This window comes from Chrysochloris asiatica, unplaced genomic scaffold (genome assembly GCF_000296735.1).
Source record: "Chrysochloris asiatica unplaced genomic scaffold, ChrAsi1.0 scaffold00038, whole genome shotgun sequence".
In the NCBI taxonomy this organism is placed as follows: domain Eukaryota; kingdom Metazoa; phylum Chordata; class Mammalia; order Afrosoricida; family Chrysochloridae; genus Chrysochloris; species Chrysochloris asiatica.
The window spans coordinates 14,844,138-14,862,753 of record NW_006408556.1 but is presented as its reverse complement, the minus strand read 5'-3'; the positions used below and the strand labels follow the sequence as shown (position 1 = coordinate 14,862,753).

The 18,616-nt window shown below is 54.0% G+C and overlaps 4 protein-coding genes across 5 annotated transcripts in view; 2 read left to right on the top strand and 2 right to left on the bottom strand.

Annotated features, from left to right (window-relative positions):
- POLR1C (polymerase (RNA) I polypeptide C, 30kDa) overlaps nucleotides 1–1,364 on the bottom strand; it is an 8,261-nt gene extending 6,897 nt beyond the window's left edge. Inside the window, exons 1-2 of the mRNA XM_006860495.1 lie at nucleotides 1,282–1,364; nucleotides 1,096–1,167 (exon numbers count right to left, since the gene is read on the bottom strand). Of these exons, the coding sequence (XP_006860557.1) occupies nucleotides 1,096–1,167; nucleotides 1,282–1,350 (141 nt within the window). The 5' untranslated portion in view covers nucleotides 1,351–1,364. The remainder of the gene's footprint in view (nucleotides 1–1,095; nucleotides 1,168–1,281) is intronic.
- A 252-nt stretch (nucleotides 1,365–1,616) lies between these two features.
- On the top strand, nucleotides 1,617–5,821 carry YIPF3 (Yip1 domain family, member 3). The gene is made up of 9 exons (XM_006860494.1): nucleotides 1,617–1,757; nucleotides 2,418–2,615; nucleotides 2,726–2,832; nucleotides 4,104–4,149; nucleotides 4,267–4,359; nucleotides 4,518–4,649; nucleotides 4,820–4,933; nucleotides 5,128–5,251; nucleotides 5,359–5,821. The coding sequence occupies exons 1-9, from the start codon at nucleotides 1,680–1,682 to the stop codon at nucleotides 5,505–5,507; spliced, it is 1,041 nt and encodes a 346-aa protein (XP_006860556.1). The 5' UTR covers nucleotides 1,617–1,679; the 3' UTR covers nucleotides 5,508–5,821.
- Nucleotides 5,822–8,273: 2,452 nt separating this feature from the next.
- On the top strand, nucleotides 8,274–10,981 carry LRRC73 (leucine rich repeat containing 73). Its single transcript, XM_006860493.1, has 6 exons — nucleotides 8,274–8,545; nucleotides 9,133–9,293; nucleotides 9,598–9,720; nucleotides 10,034–10,134; nucleotides 10,265–10,487; nucleotides 10,640–10,981. The coding sequence occupies exons 1-6, from the start codon at nucleotides 8,274–8,276 to the stop codon at nucleotides 10,708–10,710; spliced, it is 951 nt and encodes a 316-aa protein (XP_006860555.1). The 3' UTR covers nucleotides 10,711–10,981.
- Nucleotides 10,982–12,036: 1,055 nt separating this feature from the next.
- Nucleotides 12,037–18,168, bottom strand: TJAP1 (tight junction associated protein 1 (peripheral)). 2 transcript variants are annotated; one of them, XM_006860491.1, is made up of 8 exons: nucleotides 18,070–18,168; nucleotides 16,240–16,268; nucleotides 15,374–15,535; nucleotides 15,129–15,195; nucleotides 14,857–14,886; nucleotides 14,037–14,144; nucleotides 13,860–13,943; nucleotides 12,037–13,128 (listed from the first exon to the last, which is right to left on the bottom strand). In XM_006860491.1, the coding sequence occupies exons 1-8, from the start codon at nucleotides 18,166–18,168 to the stop codon at nucleotides 12,037–12,039; spliced, it is 1,671 nt and encodes a 556-aa protein (XP_006860553.1). The 2 variants fall into 2 exon arrangements, with proteins under 2 accessions (XP_006860553.1, XP_006860554.1); XM_006860492.1 differs by lacking the exon at nucleotides 14,857–14,886.
- Between the last annotated feature and the right edge of the window lie 448 nt (nucleotides 18,169–18,616).

Sequence of the window (18,616 nt, the reverse complement as noted above, 5' to 3'; positions counted from 1 at the left end):
ATAACCTCATATGCATGCAAAAGCTGGACAGTAAATAAGGAAGACCATAGAAGAATTGACACATTTGAGTTACGGTGTTAGAAGAGAATACTGAAAGTGCCATGGGCTGCCAAAAGAACCAACCATGTTGGAAGAAGTGCAGCCAGAGTGCTACTTGGAGGCCAGGATGACCAAACTTCATCTCTCATACTTCAGACATATTGTCGGGAGGGACCAGTCGCTGGAGAAGAATATCATGTTTGGTAAAATGGAGGGTCAGAGAAAAAGAGGAGGACCCACAATGAGATGGATTGGCAGAGTGGCAGCATCAATGGACTCAAGCATGGCAACAATAGTGAGGATGGCCCAGGATTGGGTAGTGTTTCGTTCTGCTGTGCATAGGGTTGCTATGAGTCAGTACTGACTCGATGGCACCTAACAACAACAACCCCTTTTCTGAGTTTCTGCAATCAGTTCATGCCTTCAACCTCAGCTCCCCTATGCAATCCTCTTCAAATTCCTTCCCTCCTCACCATCAGAGTTGCAAATCTACGTCTGGTTAGAAACTCTGCAAGTTTCCTATCACCCATATATCACTCAAATCTTGCCTACTATGCATGCTGACCCACTTACTTACTAACACTACTGAACTGCTTGGCCATTTCAGGAACACAACTCACACCTTAATAATTTAATTCATGTTTTTAGTGCCTTCAAATTAACTTCTATTCATCGTTCAAGGCTCAATTCAGATGACATCACTTTCAGGAAATTTTCCATACCTTCCCCTACATGTATACCCTGTGTTTATCACTACCAACCGTTTTACCACCCTCTCTTCCCTAACAAGAGCAAAGCTTTACTCATTGAACAGGGTAAAAACAGGTCTGATTCAATCTAGCACACGCGCGTCTATCTAGCACATTGGTGGGATGGGAACAGGGACTCAAAAAACTTAATCTACCCATAAGAGCAGCTTTCTAGGCATAGGCTGCTCGGGTCTCACGGCCCGGCCCCAAACACCCTCTCCGGACACCTCCATCCATACCCACCATCTCCTACCCTAATTGCGCTCCCTCTCAATACTTCCAGTCCTCCCTCCAACTACTCCTTCACCTTCTCGAAGCGTTCCTGGTCCCAGGCGTCATCATAGCCGGAATAGTTACCAGGGAAATCGGTGGTATGAACCTAGAGCAAGACACGAGTCTATACGTAAAGAGGCCGAGCCCATCCCCCACTTCGACCCCAACTCATTCCTGTTCCGCAATCCTTCTCTCCCCATTTCAAGGCCACAAGACTTACATTGCGAACCCCAAACTCCCCTAGAACCACGCGGCTTCGCATTTCTTCCACTGCCTGAGCCACCGCCATCTTCCACCGAACCACGTGACACACACACCGGCGCGTGCGAGTTAGTAGGCCCCGCTGTCTCCTTGGCAACATACCCGCGCCTGGAGATTTAAGTATCGCGAGAGTTTGCTCGCCTCTGTCCACGTCTCCAGTTTCCGTGAGTTTGAGCCAAACATCCGGGTTTCTCGTTTTCTGCTTTCCGGTTGATCCCATCTCTCCTTCTCGCCCCTGGACATCTCTCTCTCTCTTTCTCTCTCTCTCTCTCTCTCTCTCTCTCTCTCAGGCCCACGTCTGGCCCGCTTTCCGCGCGCGGGGTACACGGGCTTCAGCGACGGGAGCCCTCGAGGGACATGGCAGCTTCGGCAGCGCCTGGCGGCCCCCGAAACGAAACCAACCCGGAATGGGGAGGGTTCGAAGAAAACATCCAGGTAATGACCCGAAGACTCCGGCTGCCAGCAGCCCCAGGGCTGGCGGCAGCCCAGAAATGTCTTGAGAACTCTTTGTCGGGGCCTATTAGTCCGCACCTAACCTTCGTTCCGCTTGCACCTGCTGCAACACTCCGCTCCTTTGGGTCTTCGTGCACACAGAAATCGGTGGGGTTAGTGCTGACCTGAAAGGCCTTGAGTGATACTCCAGCCGAAAGACCTCAAGTCTCTAGACCTGCCCAGGGCATTAGAAGGAATGTGGTCTTGCTTTCGGGACAAGTTGGGAGGTTGGCCGGGGTCAGGCATGACATTGGAATGGGAATCACTGACACTGGCTGGAAACACTGTGCACACAGACTTGTCTTGGGCCTCTAAAAGACAAAGAAAGCGTTTTTACAGCCATCTGAGACTTTGATAGGCAAAATGGTGAAGGACATGATTGAAAGACAGGGAGAAAAGTTTCCCAGGCTAGAAAAAAGAGCCAAAGCCAGGACCCAACGACTCTGAGAGCAAATGAAGGGACAGAATGGCAAGATCGGTGGTGATTCTAAGCCATATCCCCAGCAGTGGAAGAACAAAACATAAACCCTGGGCGGAGCAGAGGAGAGCCTAAGTGATGGACCAGACAGGTCTAGCAGTCTAGGAGCCCTTGTTTTCACACAGGGTGGAGGCTCAGCTGTGATTGACATGGAGAATATGGATGATACCTCAGGCTCCAGCTTTGAGGATATGGGTGAGCTGCATCAGCGCCTGCGTGAGGAAGAAGTAGACGCTGATGCAGCTGCTGCTGAAGAAGAGGATGGAGAGTTCCTAGGCATGAAGGGCTTCAAGGGACAGCTGAGCCGGCAGGTGGCTGATCAGGTAAGCAAGTCTGGTAACCATGTAAAAACCCAACAGAAAAATAGGCAACAGGCCCCCGAGCCAAGAGTCTCACAGTACCCATGCCCCCACTCCCATCTTCCTCGCTTCAGATGTGGCAGGCAGGGAAGCGACAAGCCTCCAGGGCCTTCAGCTTGTATGCCAACATTGACATCCTGAGACCTTACTTTGATGTGGAGCCTGCCCAGGTGCGAAGCAGGTGAGGATTCTTCTCCTGACAGTAACACCTAGTCCTTCATCCAGTCAGCAACCAGACCCCAAAACCTCAAGACCTCCATTCTTCATGGACCCAGTACCTCTCATCATTGTACCTTGTGCCCTAGACACACCATACCACTGAACACAACATGGTGCTAATACAGTGCCTTCCCCCTCTACTCCATCTAGTAAACTCATCTTTTGAAACCTAACTCAAATACCACTTCTTTTGCTCCTCATTCCTCTCTTCCGCCCCCCATTCATCCTGTCCTGGTGCTCCACTAGCACTTGGCGCTTTCCCCTCATAGATAGCATGTCAGCATGGCTGCACTTTCTTATTCCTGGGTTTGTCTCCAGAGACAAGCAAGGCTCCTTGTTCACCTTTTTATTCCTGGCACCAGAATTGTCTGTGAGCCAGAATATCAGTGCACAGTTGCTGAATAAACTACTCAAGAACTGGATTTAATCTTAGACTTGGCTCTTTGTTTGCCCCTTAATTTAACTAATGCTTATTCAAATGCCCACGACCACTCAGCAAATAATAATTGGTCATATATTTTTTTATTAAGCACATCACTATGCTTGCAGTGTCTCATTCAGTAGTGAAGACAGACAGAAGTTTTGTCCTGCTGTGTGGTTTACAAGACAGTCCTCTGTGATGGAGACACACCTGACCCAGGGCGGCTGGGGAATGGGACAAGGCAGTTATCCCAAAGGAAGTAAAATTTAACTAAATCCAAGGTAGCATCAGGAGTTAGTCACTTAAGAAGAGAGCAGTCAAGTGACTTGTACTTTGATTCTTTCTGCTGAGAATTTTCATTCCACTTCAAATAAGCTTGTCAGGAAAATCCCCAGTAGTTCCTAGAGGAATGGTAAAGCAGGAAGTGGCAGAAGGACAGTCTCCTCAGTGACATCGTCTAAATCTCTCCCAGGGTTTCACTGTCACAGCCCTGAATGCTGAGCTTTACCCGAGGAGCAGGTCAAATAGTTCCTTCCGTAGTCAGCCCTCCTCCCAAGGGTTTTTTGAATCCTCTATGTTGCTGCTGATTCCAGCATCAGTGGCCTGTCCTCCTTGGAAGTATTTTTTTAGAGGCAACAAAGTGATTTCCCCATGCCTTGTCTATCTGTCATCCTATTCTCCCCCAGTCATCTTAACATGTCCTCTGGGCAAGGCCCCATGCCCTGGGATTAGATTATGAATAAGACTCAGGCCTTGACCTCCAAAACTAGTGCTGCCTTTATGCTAATCTCTCCTCTCTCCTCCTCTCCCAGGCTCTTGGAGTCCATGATTCCTATCAAGATGGTCAACTTCCCCCAGGTGAATAGAGGGTGTTGGGAGAGCTGAGGGAGGAACCAAAGTAGAGGGTGGGCCATCATCACGCAGAGCCTGGGGAGGCATAACCAGGAGAGCCTGAATGAGTGGTTATGTTGACAGAAAATTGCAGGTGAACTCTATGGACCTCTCATGCTCGTCTTCACGCTGGTAGCTATCCTCCTCCACGGGATGAAGACATCTGACACCATTATTGTAAGCAGAACAGAGGCCTTTGGGGGGTGGCTGAACTAGGTTGAAAGCTGCCCAAGGAGAGGATGATGGAGTGGTGTAGGATCAGTCCTTAAGGAAGACCCTGCGTGAGGCTGAGATCAGAGACTTCTCAGGGCTAAGCACAAGCCTTCACTCCACAGAGGGAGGGCACTCTGATGGGCACAGCCATTGGCACCTGCTTTGGCTACTGGCTGGGCGTCTCGTCCTTCATTTACTTCCTCGCCTACCTGTGCAACGCCCAGATCACCATGCTCCAGATGCTGGCACTGCTGGTAAGGAGTCATGCATGGTGGTGGACAAGGGTGATCTGCATGCTTCCTGGTTCCACAGAACTCAGGGCTTGGAATGGGAGTCACTGGCCCTTTATTCACCAGGGTCTACATAAAGGGCCAGAGGTCAGCCCAACCTGAGTGATTTTCCTCTCCACCATCCTCCTTCCTAGGGTTATGGCTTGTTTGGACACTGCATTGTCCTATTCATCACCTATAACATCCACCTCCATGCCCTCTTCTACCTCTTCTGGCTGCTGGTGGGTGGGCTGTCCACCCTGCGTATGGTAAGCTGAGTCAAGGGGTCTGTATCCCCTGGGAGTGTGCCTGCCTCTGGGGAAAACAGCCAGGAACTGAGGTGGAACCTCAGAAAGGGTTTTGAATGGATGGGGACAGTCCAAGATGGTTCTCCCCTGGGTGGGGAATCTGCTCTCCAGCCCTCACTGGAGCAAAGCCTCTATTCTATTCCTTGTGGGCCTAGGTGGCAGTGTTGGTGTCACGGACTGTGGGCCCCACACAGCGCTTGCTCCTTTGTGGCACCCTGGCTGCCCTACACATGCTCTTCCTGCTCTATCTGCATTTTGCCTACCACAAGGTGGTAGAGGGTAAGTGACAGGGAGGCAGGGGTCGTGGATAGTTGCCAGGGCTACCCTAGTAGCCTGGGGGGGGGGGGCAACTAACTCTCGCTCACCTTCCATCGCCCTTCTTTCAGGGATCCTGGACACACTGGAGGGCCCCAACATCCCGCCCATGCAGAGAGTCCCAAGAGACATCCCCGCTGTACTCCCAGCTGCTAGACTTTCCACCACCATGCTCAACTCTACCGCCAAAGTTGTTGCGGTGACCCTGCAATCACACTGACCCCAACTGAAACCCGTCGCCAGCCCCCTCTCCCCCAGCTGCAGCGTGGAGGAAGATTAAAGGACAGTAGTGATGACATGTGTCTCTTTGATGGGGTCTCCAGCTGCCACAGAGCTATAGCTGCTTAAGCACTTCCTTGCTGCCTGCCAGGGCTCCTGAACTGCTGGCTAGGACTGCAGGCTCTGCAGCCAGTGCAAAAAATGGGTCAGCTCCTCTGAGGCCCCCTCGCCACCTACCCTTTCCTTCCTCTTTCTCTCTCTCTCATATTGTCTTGCTAAATATAGACTTGGTAATTAAAATATTGATTGAAGTCTAGAACTGCAGCTACCATTCCAGTGGTCCTGCCTGCTACTCAACTTCCTGTCCACACAGTTAGGCTGTCGGCAGTGGTAAAATGGCACCTGTTCCCTTCTTTATCCCCTCAACCCCGGCAGGACAAAGGTGGGACAGGCCAGCATACAGTGGAGGCAATGCTGAATGTGGAACGTGCCCCTGAGGGCAGGGGATACTGACTGAGCCCCGGAGCACCAGGAGGACTCAAGCACAAGCAGAATGCTGATGGAAGAGTGCACCAACACTCTTGGAAGCCAATGAATGGAGCGATGACAATGGGACAAAAACTTCCTGACCAGACCCTATGTGATTACAAGGCCTATTTATGTACCTGGGTCACTCTGTAGGGATACTTTTTCTGTGGGAGCTCACATTTGAAGCCAAACTTGGCTTTGCCTTCATTACACTAAAGTTAAAGAAACAAAGATTTATTCAGGTGTTTTCTCTGTCATTTCTTTTTCTTAAAGATTGCTGTTACTTTAAACAAAACACTACCACAGCACCAAGCACCCTTGTTGTTAAGTGCTGTTGAGTCTGTTCCGCCACATCAGGACTCACCTTAGCATGGGCTTTAACCTGCTAAAGTGCTCTTGAGTCAGTCCCAACCCACAGCACCTGTATAGGGTTCCAAAAAGCAACTGGTGAACTTGAACCACCAACCTTGCAGTTCAAACTGACTTTGCTGTCCAGAGCATTAACCCACAGGACCACACCAGGACTCACCTTAGCATGGGCTTTTAACCTGCACCATATAAGGAGTTCTGGACTCAGTGTGGCACTGCAGGATCAGCACTGGGCTGTTACTGCAAGGTCTTCTGTTCAAACCCACCAGCTGCTCCTCAGAAACGCTATACAGGGTCACTACGAGTCGGAACCGACTTGACCCTAAACAATGTAAGGCGTTAATTCTAATGGTTAGTAGAGGGAATAGGTTTTTTTTTTTTAACCTCCTTTCTCTATACTCATGTTTTGTGGGGGTTTTTACGTTCTTCTGTCTGCCTGGATCTCGGTAAATGTGGGTCAGCAGCTCCATTCTTTCCTAATAAGTGGGATACGAGACGCCCTTAAATTTGCACTGAATTATGCGAGGCCACCATCATCACCAGTGGACAGTTTTAGCAGCACTGCCTGCAGGTTGCAGCAAGCACCTCCGGAGAGCCCCAACCCACGTGACACACTGTCCCCCTAAACCAGGTTGTGATCCTGGCACCTCCTTTATTTTGGCTTTCCCAGACGACCTCCCGGCATCAATAGGGCCTTAAGTACCTGGGGAAATGGCCTTAGGATCCTCCGTTTTACCTGCGTCTTACCGCTCTGGGACCCTTTAAGGTTCCCTAGTTCCTGGCAGCTCAAGCCGGCTTTTGCCAGGCAGGTCTACTGGGTCCTTTCCAGGCTGCCATTTTGACGAGTGGCAGGAGGGAAGTCCTCATGAGCCGGAATCCCCACGCACGCCGCGCCTCGCGTCACGGGAAGGAGGAAGCAGGGGCAGGGCGAGAGACTGAGGGGTCCTAGGGGCTTGCGAACAGGTGGGAAGGGAGTGTCTTGCATCCCGGTGGTGATACCGACAGTATGGATCTTAGCAATGAAAAAAACGACGCGAGAATGGAGGGAAAGACAGTAATGGTCTTAAATTCCATCTTCACATGAGGATCCTTCATTCCTCCCCTCACTCTCACCTTGCCCGTTGTGGGCTCAGCCCTGCTGTCTTCTTTCTGCCTGTCGTTTGACCCCACTCGCAGAAGAGCGTCCTGGCCGGAAACCACCCGGTGTCGGCTAACCTCTTGGTCCCGCGTGGCCTAACCGGACAGGGGGCGGAGCTAGCGGCCATGACGCGACGGTTGCCATGGGAACGAGCCGGCAGCAGCGGCACTGGAGACCAAGCTAGAGCCGGAGCTGCTGCCTGCCGCCCGCCTGTTCGCGCCGGGCTCTCACTGCGGCTCCTGGGCCCGGGTTCCCGGGCGGTAGGGGGAGCCGGGCCATAAAGAGGGCGCGAACGAGTACAGCCTCCGATCGGGGACGGTCCCGCACGCTGTAAACCGAGGCCTCTAAGCCGCCGTCGCCGCCGCAACCGCGGGGGACCCGGACAAGCGCGGAGCACCGCCCGCTCGACCCCGGTACCGTGCGCCCCAACCCGCCGCCCAGACACGGACGGCACGGTCCGCCCTGGTTCCAGCGCCGCTCAATCTCAGCCCGGCCGGCGACCTCCACGCCGGCTCCGGCGCCCTTCTGTGCCTCAGCCTCCACCTCATTTTCCTCCGCTGCCACCTCAGCCGCCGCGACCACCTCAGCCGCCGCCGCCACCGCCTCTGCCACCGCTGCCGCCACCGATCCGTCCAAGGCCCCGGCCCCAGCCTCGTCCCCGACCGCAGCCTCGGCCCCAACCCCGCCCACGGCCCTTCAAACCCCGGCTCCGGCGGCCCAACCGCAGGCATAATGCTACCCAGCTCCATCCAAATATCGGGGGAGCCGCTGTCAGGCGCCGAGGTGCGGGACATCTGCCGCGGCCTGCGCGACAACGCCGTGCGCCTGCTCTCACTACGCGGCTGCCGCCTCTGCGACCGAGACTTCGGCCGCATCTGCCGGGCCCTGGCCGGAGCCACGTCCCTGGCGCAGCTCAACCTTAACCTGGGCGTCGTGTCCAGCCCCAGCCGCATCAAGCAGCTGGCGGAGGCGCTGCGGACCAACCGCTCCATCCAGTCCCTCTTGTGAGTGCGTCCCCTCGCAAGGGGGCACCGGGCACTGCGGCCCTCCACTCGCTCCTGGCACACTTGCCCATACCTGTCTGCTCACCAGCCTGCCTTCTCACCCTTTCTACACACAGCTCGTCCCTCTGCCCATGCCGCCACCACACGGGGACTTGCCACACGTGCGTGCCACTTCAGATGAGATAGGACACTCACCCCTTCCAGGCAGCGCACGTCGTCGTAACCTCCCCTCCCCCGGGACAGCTCCACAGTTCCCAAAAAGGAACAGGCCCTTAGCCTACATTCTGCCCACCAGAGGATCCCAGTTCACCACCACATGCCCTTTCACCCTCCCCGGTCTGTGTCCTGGATCCCCACCTTACGGGCGGGGAGGGGGAGGCGCAAATTCCTCTTTTACCTATATTCATTCCCTTAAAATCTAGAATTTTCTTCCTCCCCAGACTCTCCCAAATGCTGTGACTAAATACCCTCTCCACCCCCAGGGCTCACAGAAGGGAGGGCGGACCCCATAGGAGAGGTGCCCTTTCCCCTTACAGAGATAGCTGACGACTGTGGTGACCTTTGCCCTCTCACCTCACCCCCCCCAGCCTGCATGGGAGCCCCCTGACAGATGCTGGGCTGGCCTTGCTGAACCCAGCCCTGGCCCTCCACCCTGCCCTCGTGGCTCTGGACCTGGGGGACTGCATGCTGGGTGACGAAGCCATCAACCTCATCTGTGGCCTCCTTCCCCCGGATGGGGCCAAGTCTGGTGAGCAGGGCCCTGCTGAGGGCAGGGCTGGTATTGGAAAGCTCAGTGCAGGGAAGGGGGCGTGGCCTGAGCGGGGCTCTGGCAGAGTGGATGACAGACAGTATCATTCAAATCTCCAGCGGAGGAAGGGTTGGGGGCTAAGCAGGGTGCAGACTCTGAAATCCAGCCTGGTGAGGGACCGGGGAGACTTGGGTTCTGAAAATCTGAGAACTCTGTTTTAGGAGTGGGACAGTACAGAGAACTGGGGCAGGGTAGGAGCTTGAGGTGGGTCTGACCCGCCCCATACGGGCTTCTTACTGTCTAGGCTTGAAGGAGCTGACGCTGAGCGCCAACCCTGGCATCACTCCTAAAGGCTGGAGCCGCCTCGCCATTGCTGTGGCCCACAGCTCCCAGGTTCGAGTTCTCAACCTGGACTACAACCCTCTGGGTGAGGCTCAAGAATCCCTTCTAACCCAGTCCTCACCTCTCCAAAGAACCTGGGACCATTAGTTGTCATGGTAACCCGGGAGGGGCGAAAGGGAGGGGCTGGCTGGGAGGGAGTCTAGAAACCACGTGTGTGAAGAACACACAAACCCAAGCAGAGTCTCCAGTCATCACCACCACCCTCCTCCCTTCCTGACACCCCCCCCTACCTATTTGTCAGCTTTTCCTGGCCTAGTGGTGGGATCTGAGGTTGCTATGGTAATGGAGAAGCTGACTGGGAGGAAGGGTTCTCAGGTGAGTGTATGCTGTCTACCCAGGTGACCACGTGGCTGGGATGTTGGCGGTAGCTGTGGCATCTAGCCGCACCCTGGAGGTCCTGGACTTGGAGGGCACAGGGCTCACCAACCAGTCAGCTCAGGTGAGAAGTCATTCTGAGGAGAAAGTGGGGAGATTGTCCAGTATGTTTGTGGACAAACCTAAGGGGTAGCAAGTTGGGGTCTGCGGACCTGCCTCAAAATCCATCCTTTCCACGTTCTTCTCTGCCCCAGACTCTGTTGGACATGGTAGAAAACTACCCCACGGCTTTGAGAAGCTTGGTGTTGACTGAGAACAGCATTAGCCCGGAGCTACAGCAGCAGATCTGTGACCTCCTCTCAGAGGGGGAAGAGGAGGAAGAAGTGGCAGCGGGGGCTGGCAACACCAGGCAACAGGAGAGAGGGCGGGAGCCTGCTGCCCACCAGAAGGGCAACAGCTCCTGGATTTGCCCCAGTGGTAAGAGCCTGAAGGGTTGATCTGAGTCAGGCTGGGAAGAGGCTTGGTACCTGGGAGAGTGGGTGTGGGAAACCCAGACCACCTCTCACCTACTGACTGGTCCCCAGTGGGGGAATGAATGGTGGCCTGAACACCCCTCTGCACCTCCACAGATCCCAGCTCTCAGATGGTGCTAATGACGTCAGGACTAGGGGACAGTCTGTTGGCTGAGACGGAGATGTGACCCTCTGCTTGGGCTTCTGCACCATCATTACATTTGCTTGTGTCCCCTGCACCTTGCCCCAGATACCAGGATCTGGTTTCGGGTGCTTGGGAAGGGAGTGCAGGGGTGGTGACTGGGGCTCAGGCAGCTCCAGCCATGTGGTGGAAGGCTCTGGAAGCTGTAACAGGGCGATAGCATTGGGGGGCATTTGAACCCAAGGCAAAACCTCTGGACTTGTTAGCAGCTTTGGCTGCAGCCCGCTGGCTCGGAAGAGATTTTATGAACTCTACAACCTGGTGTGTGACTGTGGTCCCTGGGGACTGACAGGAGGGGAGGCATTGGAATGACCACAAAGCACCACTAGGTGTCAGTGCCATCCAACCTCGGCCACATCCACAGGTTCCAAAACTTTCACACTGGGGCTTAGGACCTCTGGTTCTGGGTGACACCTCATGGAGATCACAACCAAGGTAAACAACATACCTCCAAAGTTGAGCTGGACTCAGGGCTCCCCCAAGGTTACTCTCCCACTGCCTAGGGAAATCCCAGGTAGATGAGAAAGAGAGAAATCACTAGCAAGATCTAGGATGGAAGTGCCTTTGGAAACACTTAAGCATGAAGAGACGGGTGAGAGGTGGCCATTCATTTATCAATCAGACAATACCAGTAAAATAGTTTTATTTGATTTTAAAATAGTCATCAATGTGAAATTTTCCCAAAACTGGGAGTAACAGTCTAGAGCCAAGGTTGGGAGGGAAGCCAGGCCCTGACCCACAGCCCAGCTTGAGGCCCCTGAAGCCCACCCTATGCTCCCTTCCAGAGGGAGGAGTCAGCCAAGGAGAGCCCTGAGTCAGCTTCTCCCTCAGCCCCTAGAGCCAGCTGTGCCAGGGCCCCTGAAGGCAACAGCTCTTGCAGAGAATCTGCAGGGAGAGGGAAGCAAGCAGAATATAGAAACTGAAGGTTAATAACCCCAGCCATACCCTCTCTCACACACAAAACAAACAGAAAACTCGTGGATCTGAAAGAAGGAAGAACACTGGCGTAATAAACCCTCAGTTTCCCAGAGCAGCCCAAGTCTAGGCTGGTTGGAGGAATGGTCTTGAGATGCAGCTGCATGTTACCTTTAGAGAATAAATAGTCCAAGAAAAAATGGGAAAAACCACGAGGCAGGCCGCTGCCAGTTAGTTGGTACTGATGAAAGGCTTAGTGTGGTTCAGGCCTGATCCTACCTTCACAGGCCCAGAGGAGGAAGTGCAAGGGCCTGCGTGGGGAGCCTGAACTGTAGGGGTGGAGGGTCTCCTGGTGGTCCCAGTGCAGCAGTAGCAGGAAGGAAGGCAAGCAGGGGGTCTAATTGAGCAGGTTGCCCTGCTCCTGAGCTAGGGTCAAGCTGTCTTTGCGGTGTAGGTGGTGAACCCCCATCCTCTTAGGGCTGCGCTGGGGACGACTAGAGTTGGTGAGTGGCCAGGCCCTGCCTTCCATGTGCAAAGTGCTAGGCCCCTCCTCTGGGCCACTATCATCAGGCAATAGGCTCTGGCGCTCCTCCTCGGGGCTGATTGGCAGGTTCAGCATTTCCTCCTCCCTGGGAAAGCCAGAATCAGGTTCTGTTGGCAGTAAAAGCCCACTCTCACCAGATAATGAAGGTGCCTGAGCTGCATCATCTCTGTCAGTGGGGCTCAGGGCAAAATGGCGCTGCAGCTCAGGGAGCACATCCCTCCCAAAAGCAGTGCGCTGAACCACAGCGGCGGGTGGTGGGGTACGGTCCACAAACGCCCGCTGCCAACTGGCCAGCAGGTCCTCCTCAGAGCTAGCTGAGCTGGCAGGCGCACTGAGCACTGCTGGGGCAGGGCTGGCCTGATGATGGGGTGAAGTCTGGGCTGAGGCAGGGCTGCTGGAGACTGGGCTGGGGTGGGCTCGCTCACTCCCCTCCTCCACCAGGCTCAGGGAAATGGCCTGGCGGGTGGCATACGTGCAGTTGGGCAGGGGACTGTTGCGGGGGATCCGCACTTTATCCTCAGAGAACTCTATGACCTTGCGGCCAGGATAAAGCGGGTATGGTGGGGATGGGGTGGGGTAGGGGCTCAACTTTTCAAAGGCTGGCAAGGGCAGCTCCTCCTCTGGGGGACCCCCAGCAGTGCCCAGAGATCGGCAGTCCCCATTGGGCTGTGGAGCGGGGCTACCAGGGACTGGGGGACTGGCTGAGTCACCGGGGGCATCCCCACTCATGTCCACATGCACGAAGACGTCCTCAGCCAAGGGATGCCCAGCACTGCCTGACTGGGCTGAGTTAAGCAATAGAGACTCTGGCTTCTCCAACACACGGGCGATGACGGAAGTGGGCACCACTGCTCCTGGAGTCAGGCTGGAGGCAGGGCTTGGGCTGGCAGCCTCTTGACCACTGTGCAAGTGCTTCTGAACCATGTCCTGTAGCTCACAGGGCAACTGAGGTAAAGGAGTGGGAGACAGGAGGAGAAGCATGAATGATCCCAGCACGTAGAAGTACCAGTTTGTGCCTGCCACTATGCTGTCTCCTGTTCGCACAGCATGCCACACAGAGCATCCGCATTTCACAAATATGTGGAGGCTCAGCAGGGGTTAAAATAAAAAGGAGGAAACATTTAATTAGCTCAAGGATTTGAACCCTGATCTGCCTCTGAGGTCCATGTGCTCTCAAAGCCCTCTCCTGCCTCAGAGGTGACTTCTGCCCAAACCAGGTGTAAGCCTGGAGTATCTGTACTCACCAGCACCCTTAGAAGCGCCTTCCCCACTTCTGCATGCTCAATCAACTTGGGCCTGGGCCTCTAGGGTCTAGATTTTGCCCTCAGGGAAAGAGGGGTCAGCTGGATCTAGTCATCTCTCAATATCCAGGGTTATGGTTGACAACTCTGGCCATCCCCTCCTTCCTGTATGGGACCCTGAAGCTGAGGCCCTCTCTCTGCCTTTGCTCTAAAATATCAACAAGGTAGCCTGCCCAGCCCCAAAGCCCTAGTGATAGGCACTTGATTGTATGGGTCACCAGCCTGCGGCAGAGCCAACCTGACTGTCTTGAGGACTTGGAGATGAGGGCAAGGTAAAATGGAACAATAGGAGCATTAAAGGCAGGGGCAGGAGAGAGGGGAGCAGAAACAGGTGAGAGCAGTTCTACAAAGGCTGGGAAGGTGCGCTATACTCACATCAGCAAGCTTGTGGTTTCGGAAGTGGGACTTGTTGCACTTAAGGAGTTGCACAGCCAGGTTGCAGTCCAGCCGGTACCGCTCCTGCAGACATAGAGCTAGCTCAGAGGCTGCCCTGCCCCAGGGAGCATGTGAGGGAGGTCCCAGCTGGGGGCCCAGAGCAGGTGGGGCACATACATTGAGCTCCTCCAGCTTGTTAATGGTGTTCTTGGCATCCAGCAGCTTGTTAGTCAGCTCCACAATCTCCCAGTCTAGCGTCTTCTTATCCATCTCAGCCTTCTTGATCTGAGGCACAAAAGTCATGGTAAACCCAGCTCACACCCCAAGCAGTCCCTCCTTTCCTCTCCACCTCCTCCCAGCCCTGAGACACAGGAAGTCACAGGTGCTAGGGCAGCCAAGGCAGAGAGCAGACAGATGACGGACAGACAGAAGAGGCTGTCTACAGGGCAGGGGCAAGGACTTCCTGAGCATGACCAGGACCTGGATAAGGACTGCCCCCCCACTTACAGGAACTCCAGGGGTTCTAGGCACCCGGAAAGACCTAGAGGTATTAATACTCAGAGGCATTAACTGTACAAATTCTGGGGCTGAAGCCTATGTCTGCAGCTGTTTCCTGGATCAGGTGAAGAAGTGGGACAAGGGACTGGGGCTGAGAGGCAGCTGGGGATGCCTGTGAGATTATCTTGTTGAACAGGAAGGGAGCTACAGACTCAAAAGGTAGTCTTTCTCATCTTCAGCTGACTGAATTCCTCTCTCCACCAAAAAAACCCCACCAACACTGGCTTGGGCCTGTTGCCACTGCAGGGGTGACATCCATCAGTGCCTCTGCAAGAGCTAGGATCAGGCTCCCCAGCTGTCCCCGGGAAGGAGGCATGGGCCTCAAACAGGGAAGAGGAAAGGGATGAGTGCCGTCCAAACAGCCAGGGCCCCTACAATCCCAGTTTAGGCTAAAAAGGAGGCCAGGGCAAGGGAGAAAACACACAAACTCAGACGCAACTGCAAAAATCCAGCTGTGGCTAAGAGAGGCCTTAGAGGAGAGTGCAGCAGCAACGTTGGCAGCATGAGGGGGATACAGGAGAGAAGAGAAACAGTGTGAGCATTAAGACAGTCCGGACTCGCACAGCATACTGCAGTCCCCTCCCCACCGTGACCCCAGCCCCCAGCTCCTTCCCAAGTCTCTGAGCACAGACTGGCATTTCCTGGCAAGGCCTAGATCCCTACTCTGCCATGAGCACAGTGCCAGCCACACAGCCTTGCTGGGCAGGTTACCAGTGTGTGCAGCTTGTCCTCCAACTCCTGGTTGGTCCGCTGGGAGGCCGTGTAGCTGTTCTGCAGCCTGCAGAGGGAACAGGGTAGGCCTCTGGGTCAAGATCTGGTTCTTTAGGTGCAGCTCTGCCCAGTCTCACAATGGCTCTCTGAAATTCTATTTTCTCACTGGAATCACATGATCTCTGAGCCCTTTCTAGCTAACTTTCTATGAATGGGCTGTGTATCCTGGCCCCTCATTCCCACACCTGCGGAACTTGTCCTTAAACTTGTCTAGTTCCTCGCGGCTCTGGCCAAGCTCCAGCTCCAGGCAGTCCTGCCCAATTTCCAGCTCACGCTCCAGGGCCTCAGTGCGTCTAGTGGCTGAGGCCAGGCGCCAGCGAAGCTCCTCATTCTCCTGCTGCAAGAGTCTGGTGGGGAGTCCAGGACAGAACAGGCATCAGAGACAGCAGGGCCAGGCTAGGCTCAGGAAGGATGACAGAAAGAGAGCCACTGGGGGAAAAAGGACTCCCTGAAACTTGCCCTGAGTCTGGGGCAGCACATGCCAAAGGCCTGCTGGCCCTGACAACAATCTGGGCTCGAGGGTGGGGGCAGGCAGAGGAGCTGGTAGGGGACAGCCCTCCCCACCCCTCCCCCATTGGATAAGAATGAGGAGACTGAATTGAGGGGTGCAACTCCCATCTCAGTCTCTGGTTACAGCCCAAACCAGCCGGCCACCAAGCCCTCCAGCTCCAGTTTCCTCAGTGCACAATCAGGCTTCTCCATTATTAATCTCCTGGAAATCCAGCCTGGCACTGCTCTACTCTCCAGAGGCCTCACGTGGTGACCTCAGGGAGGCAGCTGGCAGAGGGCCCCCTCTGCTCTCTCTAGGGCCAGGAGCTGGGCAAAAGCTCTTTAGCAAGTGAAGAGCCCTTCAAGTGAGCCACCTCCTGGTTCCAGGTTCTCTGAGAGTCCCTTTTCTAGAAGGAATAGCCACAACATTGATCCTCTTCCCAGAGTCCCCAAAATACAATACTCTGCCTTTCCTAATTTAAGGAAAATCCCCACTGTATCAACAACCTGGCCTGGAGCTAAGAGGACAAGGGTGGAGGGAAGCAGGGCAGCAGTTACTTACTTCATCCTCTCTGCATCAGTCAGCAGTTCCTGGACAAAAAAAAAAAAATAGAAGCTGGAGGCTTAGCTCTGGGCCACTAGCCTCCTGATTGGCTTACCCTCCAAACAGTCCTAGAAAGGGCCCTGTCTGAAACCCAAAGGCTCTCAAAGCAGGGTAAGTTGCAGAAATGGAAGAAGCAACCACGAATGTCCATACAAGATTAGACTACTCTCTCCCATGGCAATGAGAAGATACAAGAACCCCTTTCAATTCTGCCCTTATCCACATGAGCTCCAAATCCTCTTTTAATCCTAAAGCCACTTGCAAATGGGCTCCAGTAAACATACTACCTCTCTCTAGCCCTGGGGATAAAGGGACTTTTGTTGTTCACTGGGCTTTTTCACACAGGCATGGCTGACCTTCCAGAGGAGTGAGATCAGGCTACACTATAGGATTCTGAACTCAGACAAAGTCCTCCCAGCCCCCTGGGGGGAAGACAGAATTGCAATCAGGATCATACAAAGGCTCAGAAGGTGCAGTGCAAGGGTGAAGGGGAACCTCTGGGCTAATCATGACAGACAAGAAGAGCATCCTGTCTTGCTCTTAGCCTCCCACTCCATCCTCCCCAACTCTTATGCTGTTCATGGCCCAAGAATCAGAGCTCAGCTAACCCAAGTGCAATGGCAAGAGGGAAACAGCAAGGGTCCCAGTCCAAACTGGGCTGACTACTTCAGAACACAAGTCACAGGCAGGGAGATGAGGGTGGATGGCCAAGACCAGGTAGTGGTTAAGATCAGAGACTCTGGCACCCGACACCAATTACTGGTTACACGACCTTGAACAGAGTCCTTAATCTCACTTAAGTTTCCTCATTTATAAAACTAGGAGAATGCCCACTGATCCCTGAACAGTAACAGGCAAAAGGCATAGCATTTCTGCACTGAACCTGACCACAGTGGGCATGGTATGCCAAATGCTTAGCATCTGTTGACTCTCTCTCAAGTTCTTTACAGGTGCAATATTGGGGAAAGTATGCCGCAAAGGGACTGCTCCACTGCAACACGCATGTCCTCCCTCTGGTAAACTTGGTGAGGGAGGATAAGCAGTTTGGAGAATGTTGCACAGTGGACTACAGGCCTCCTAAGAGCAGAGGCTGGCTCTAACACAGTTCCTGGCAGTGTGCACATACTTCACAAATATTTGCCACACAAAGCATGGCTGGAGGAAGGGCCCGACTTCCTGGGGACAGTGAAGAGAGCAGCTGGTCCAGTGGGGTATAGCAGGAGCCTGTCTCCTCACAACCTCCACAGGGAATGCAGGCTGAATGGCTCTCCTCCACCAGAGCAGGATGTGGGGCCCGGCAGTACACACTCCTGCTGGGCTGCCTCTTTTTTTTTCCGGATGTTTTATTGTGAATTATGTAACAGTTTATATGGGAAAACATGAGTTTTACATTCACCCTAACGTATATTGTTTCATTGCCATGGTTACAATCCCCTCTATGTGTCATCAACAACCAAAGCATATATACCCCGCAAGCCTGCCCCCCCCAGTTGTCAGCACACAGCCCCTCTCCCTCTCTGGGTCTAAAGTTCCCACTGGGCTGCCTCTTGAAGGGAGAATAAGACTACAGGCAGGATCACTTCTGCTGAGCTACAGACTCTGCGATTTGATAAAACACGGAGAGATGATCACAGATGTCCCCTACAAGCCTCCACTGCCTCCCTGAGCACTGCTTCAGCTAGGAGACCCCAGGCATATTTCAGTTAGGAGAGACGAGTCAGTCAGGTACCCAGGCTCAGGGGCCTGCCTCTGCCTGCCAGCCAGGGCTAAACTACCAGTCTTGCTGACCTCCTGCTCAAGTCGGGAACCAGGGGCTTCCACACGCAGCTCCCGGTGTTCAGGTGGTGCCTTACGATAGGGTTTCTTAGCTGGGGCTGCACAGCTCATTCTGGGAGGTAAGTGCTCCTCAACCTGCTGAGGGAAAGCAAGAAAGGAGGAGGCTCAGAGATGTGGTCAAGAAGCCGTTAAGCTGAGAAAAGACAGATAGATGGTTAGAGGGAACATATGTAGGAGCCACTCCTTGAGCAAATTTGGGTACTGCTGGTGACACTAGAAGGACCAGACTTTACTATGTCCATCTCCTGGGGTCAGGAGAGTGAGGAAAGGTGGGGCATGGGGCCTACAAGAAACAGAAAGGCAAAAGCTGACTATGAGGCCCAGGACAGAGTCCAGGGTTATGTCCTAAGAGCTGGGGCAGGAAGTCTCAAGAGCATCCCACCACTCTCCTTTAAAGACCTCAGAGAAGAAAATTTGTCTTCTATGCTTCAGTTTCCTCAACTCTAAATTGGAGATATGAATAGCATCAATTGCATAGAGTTATTGTGAAGATTAAGCA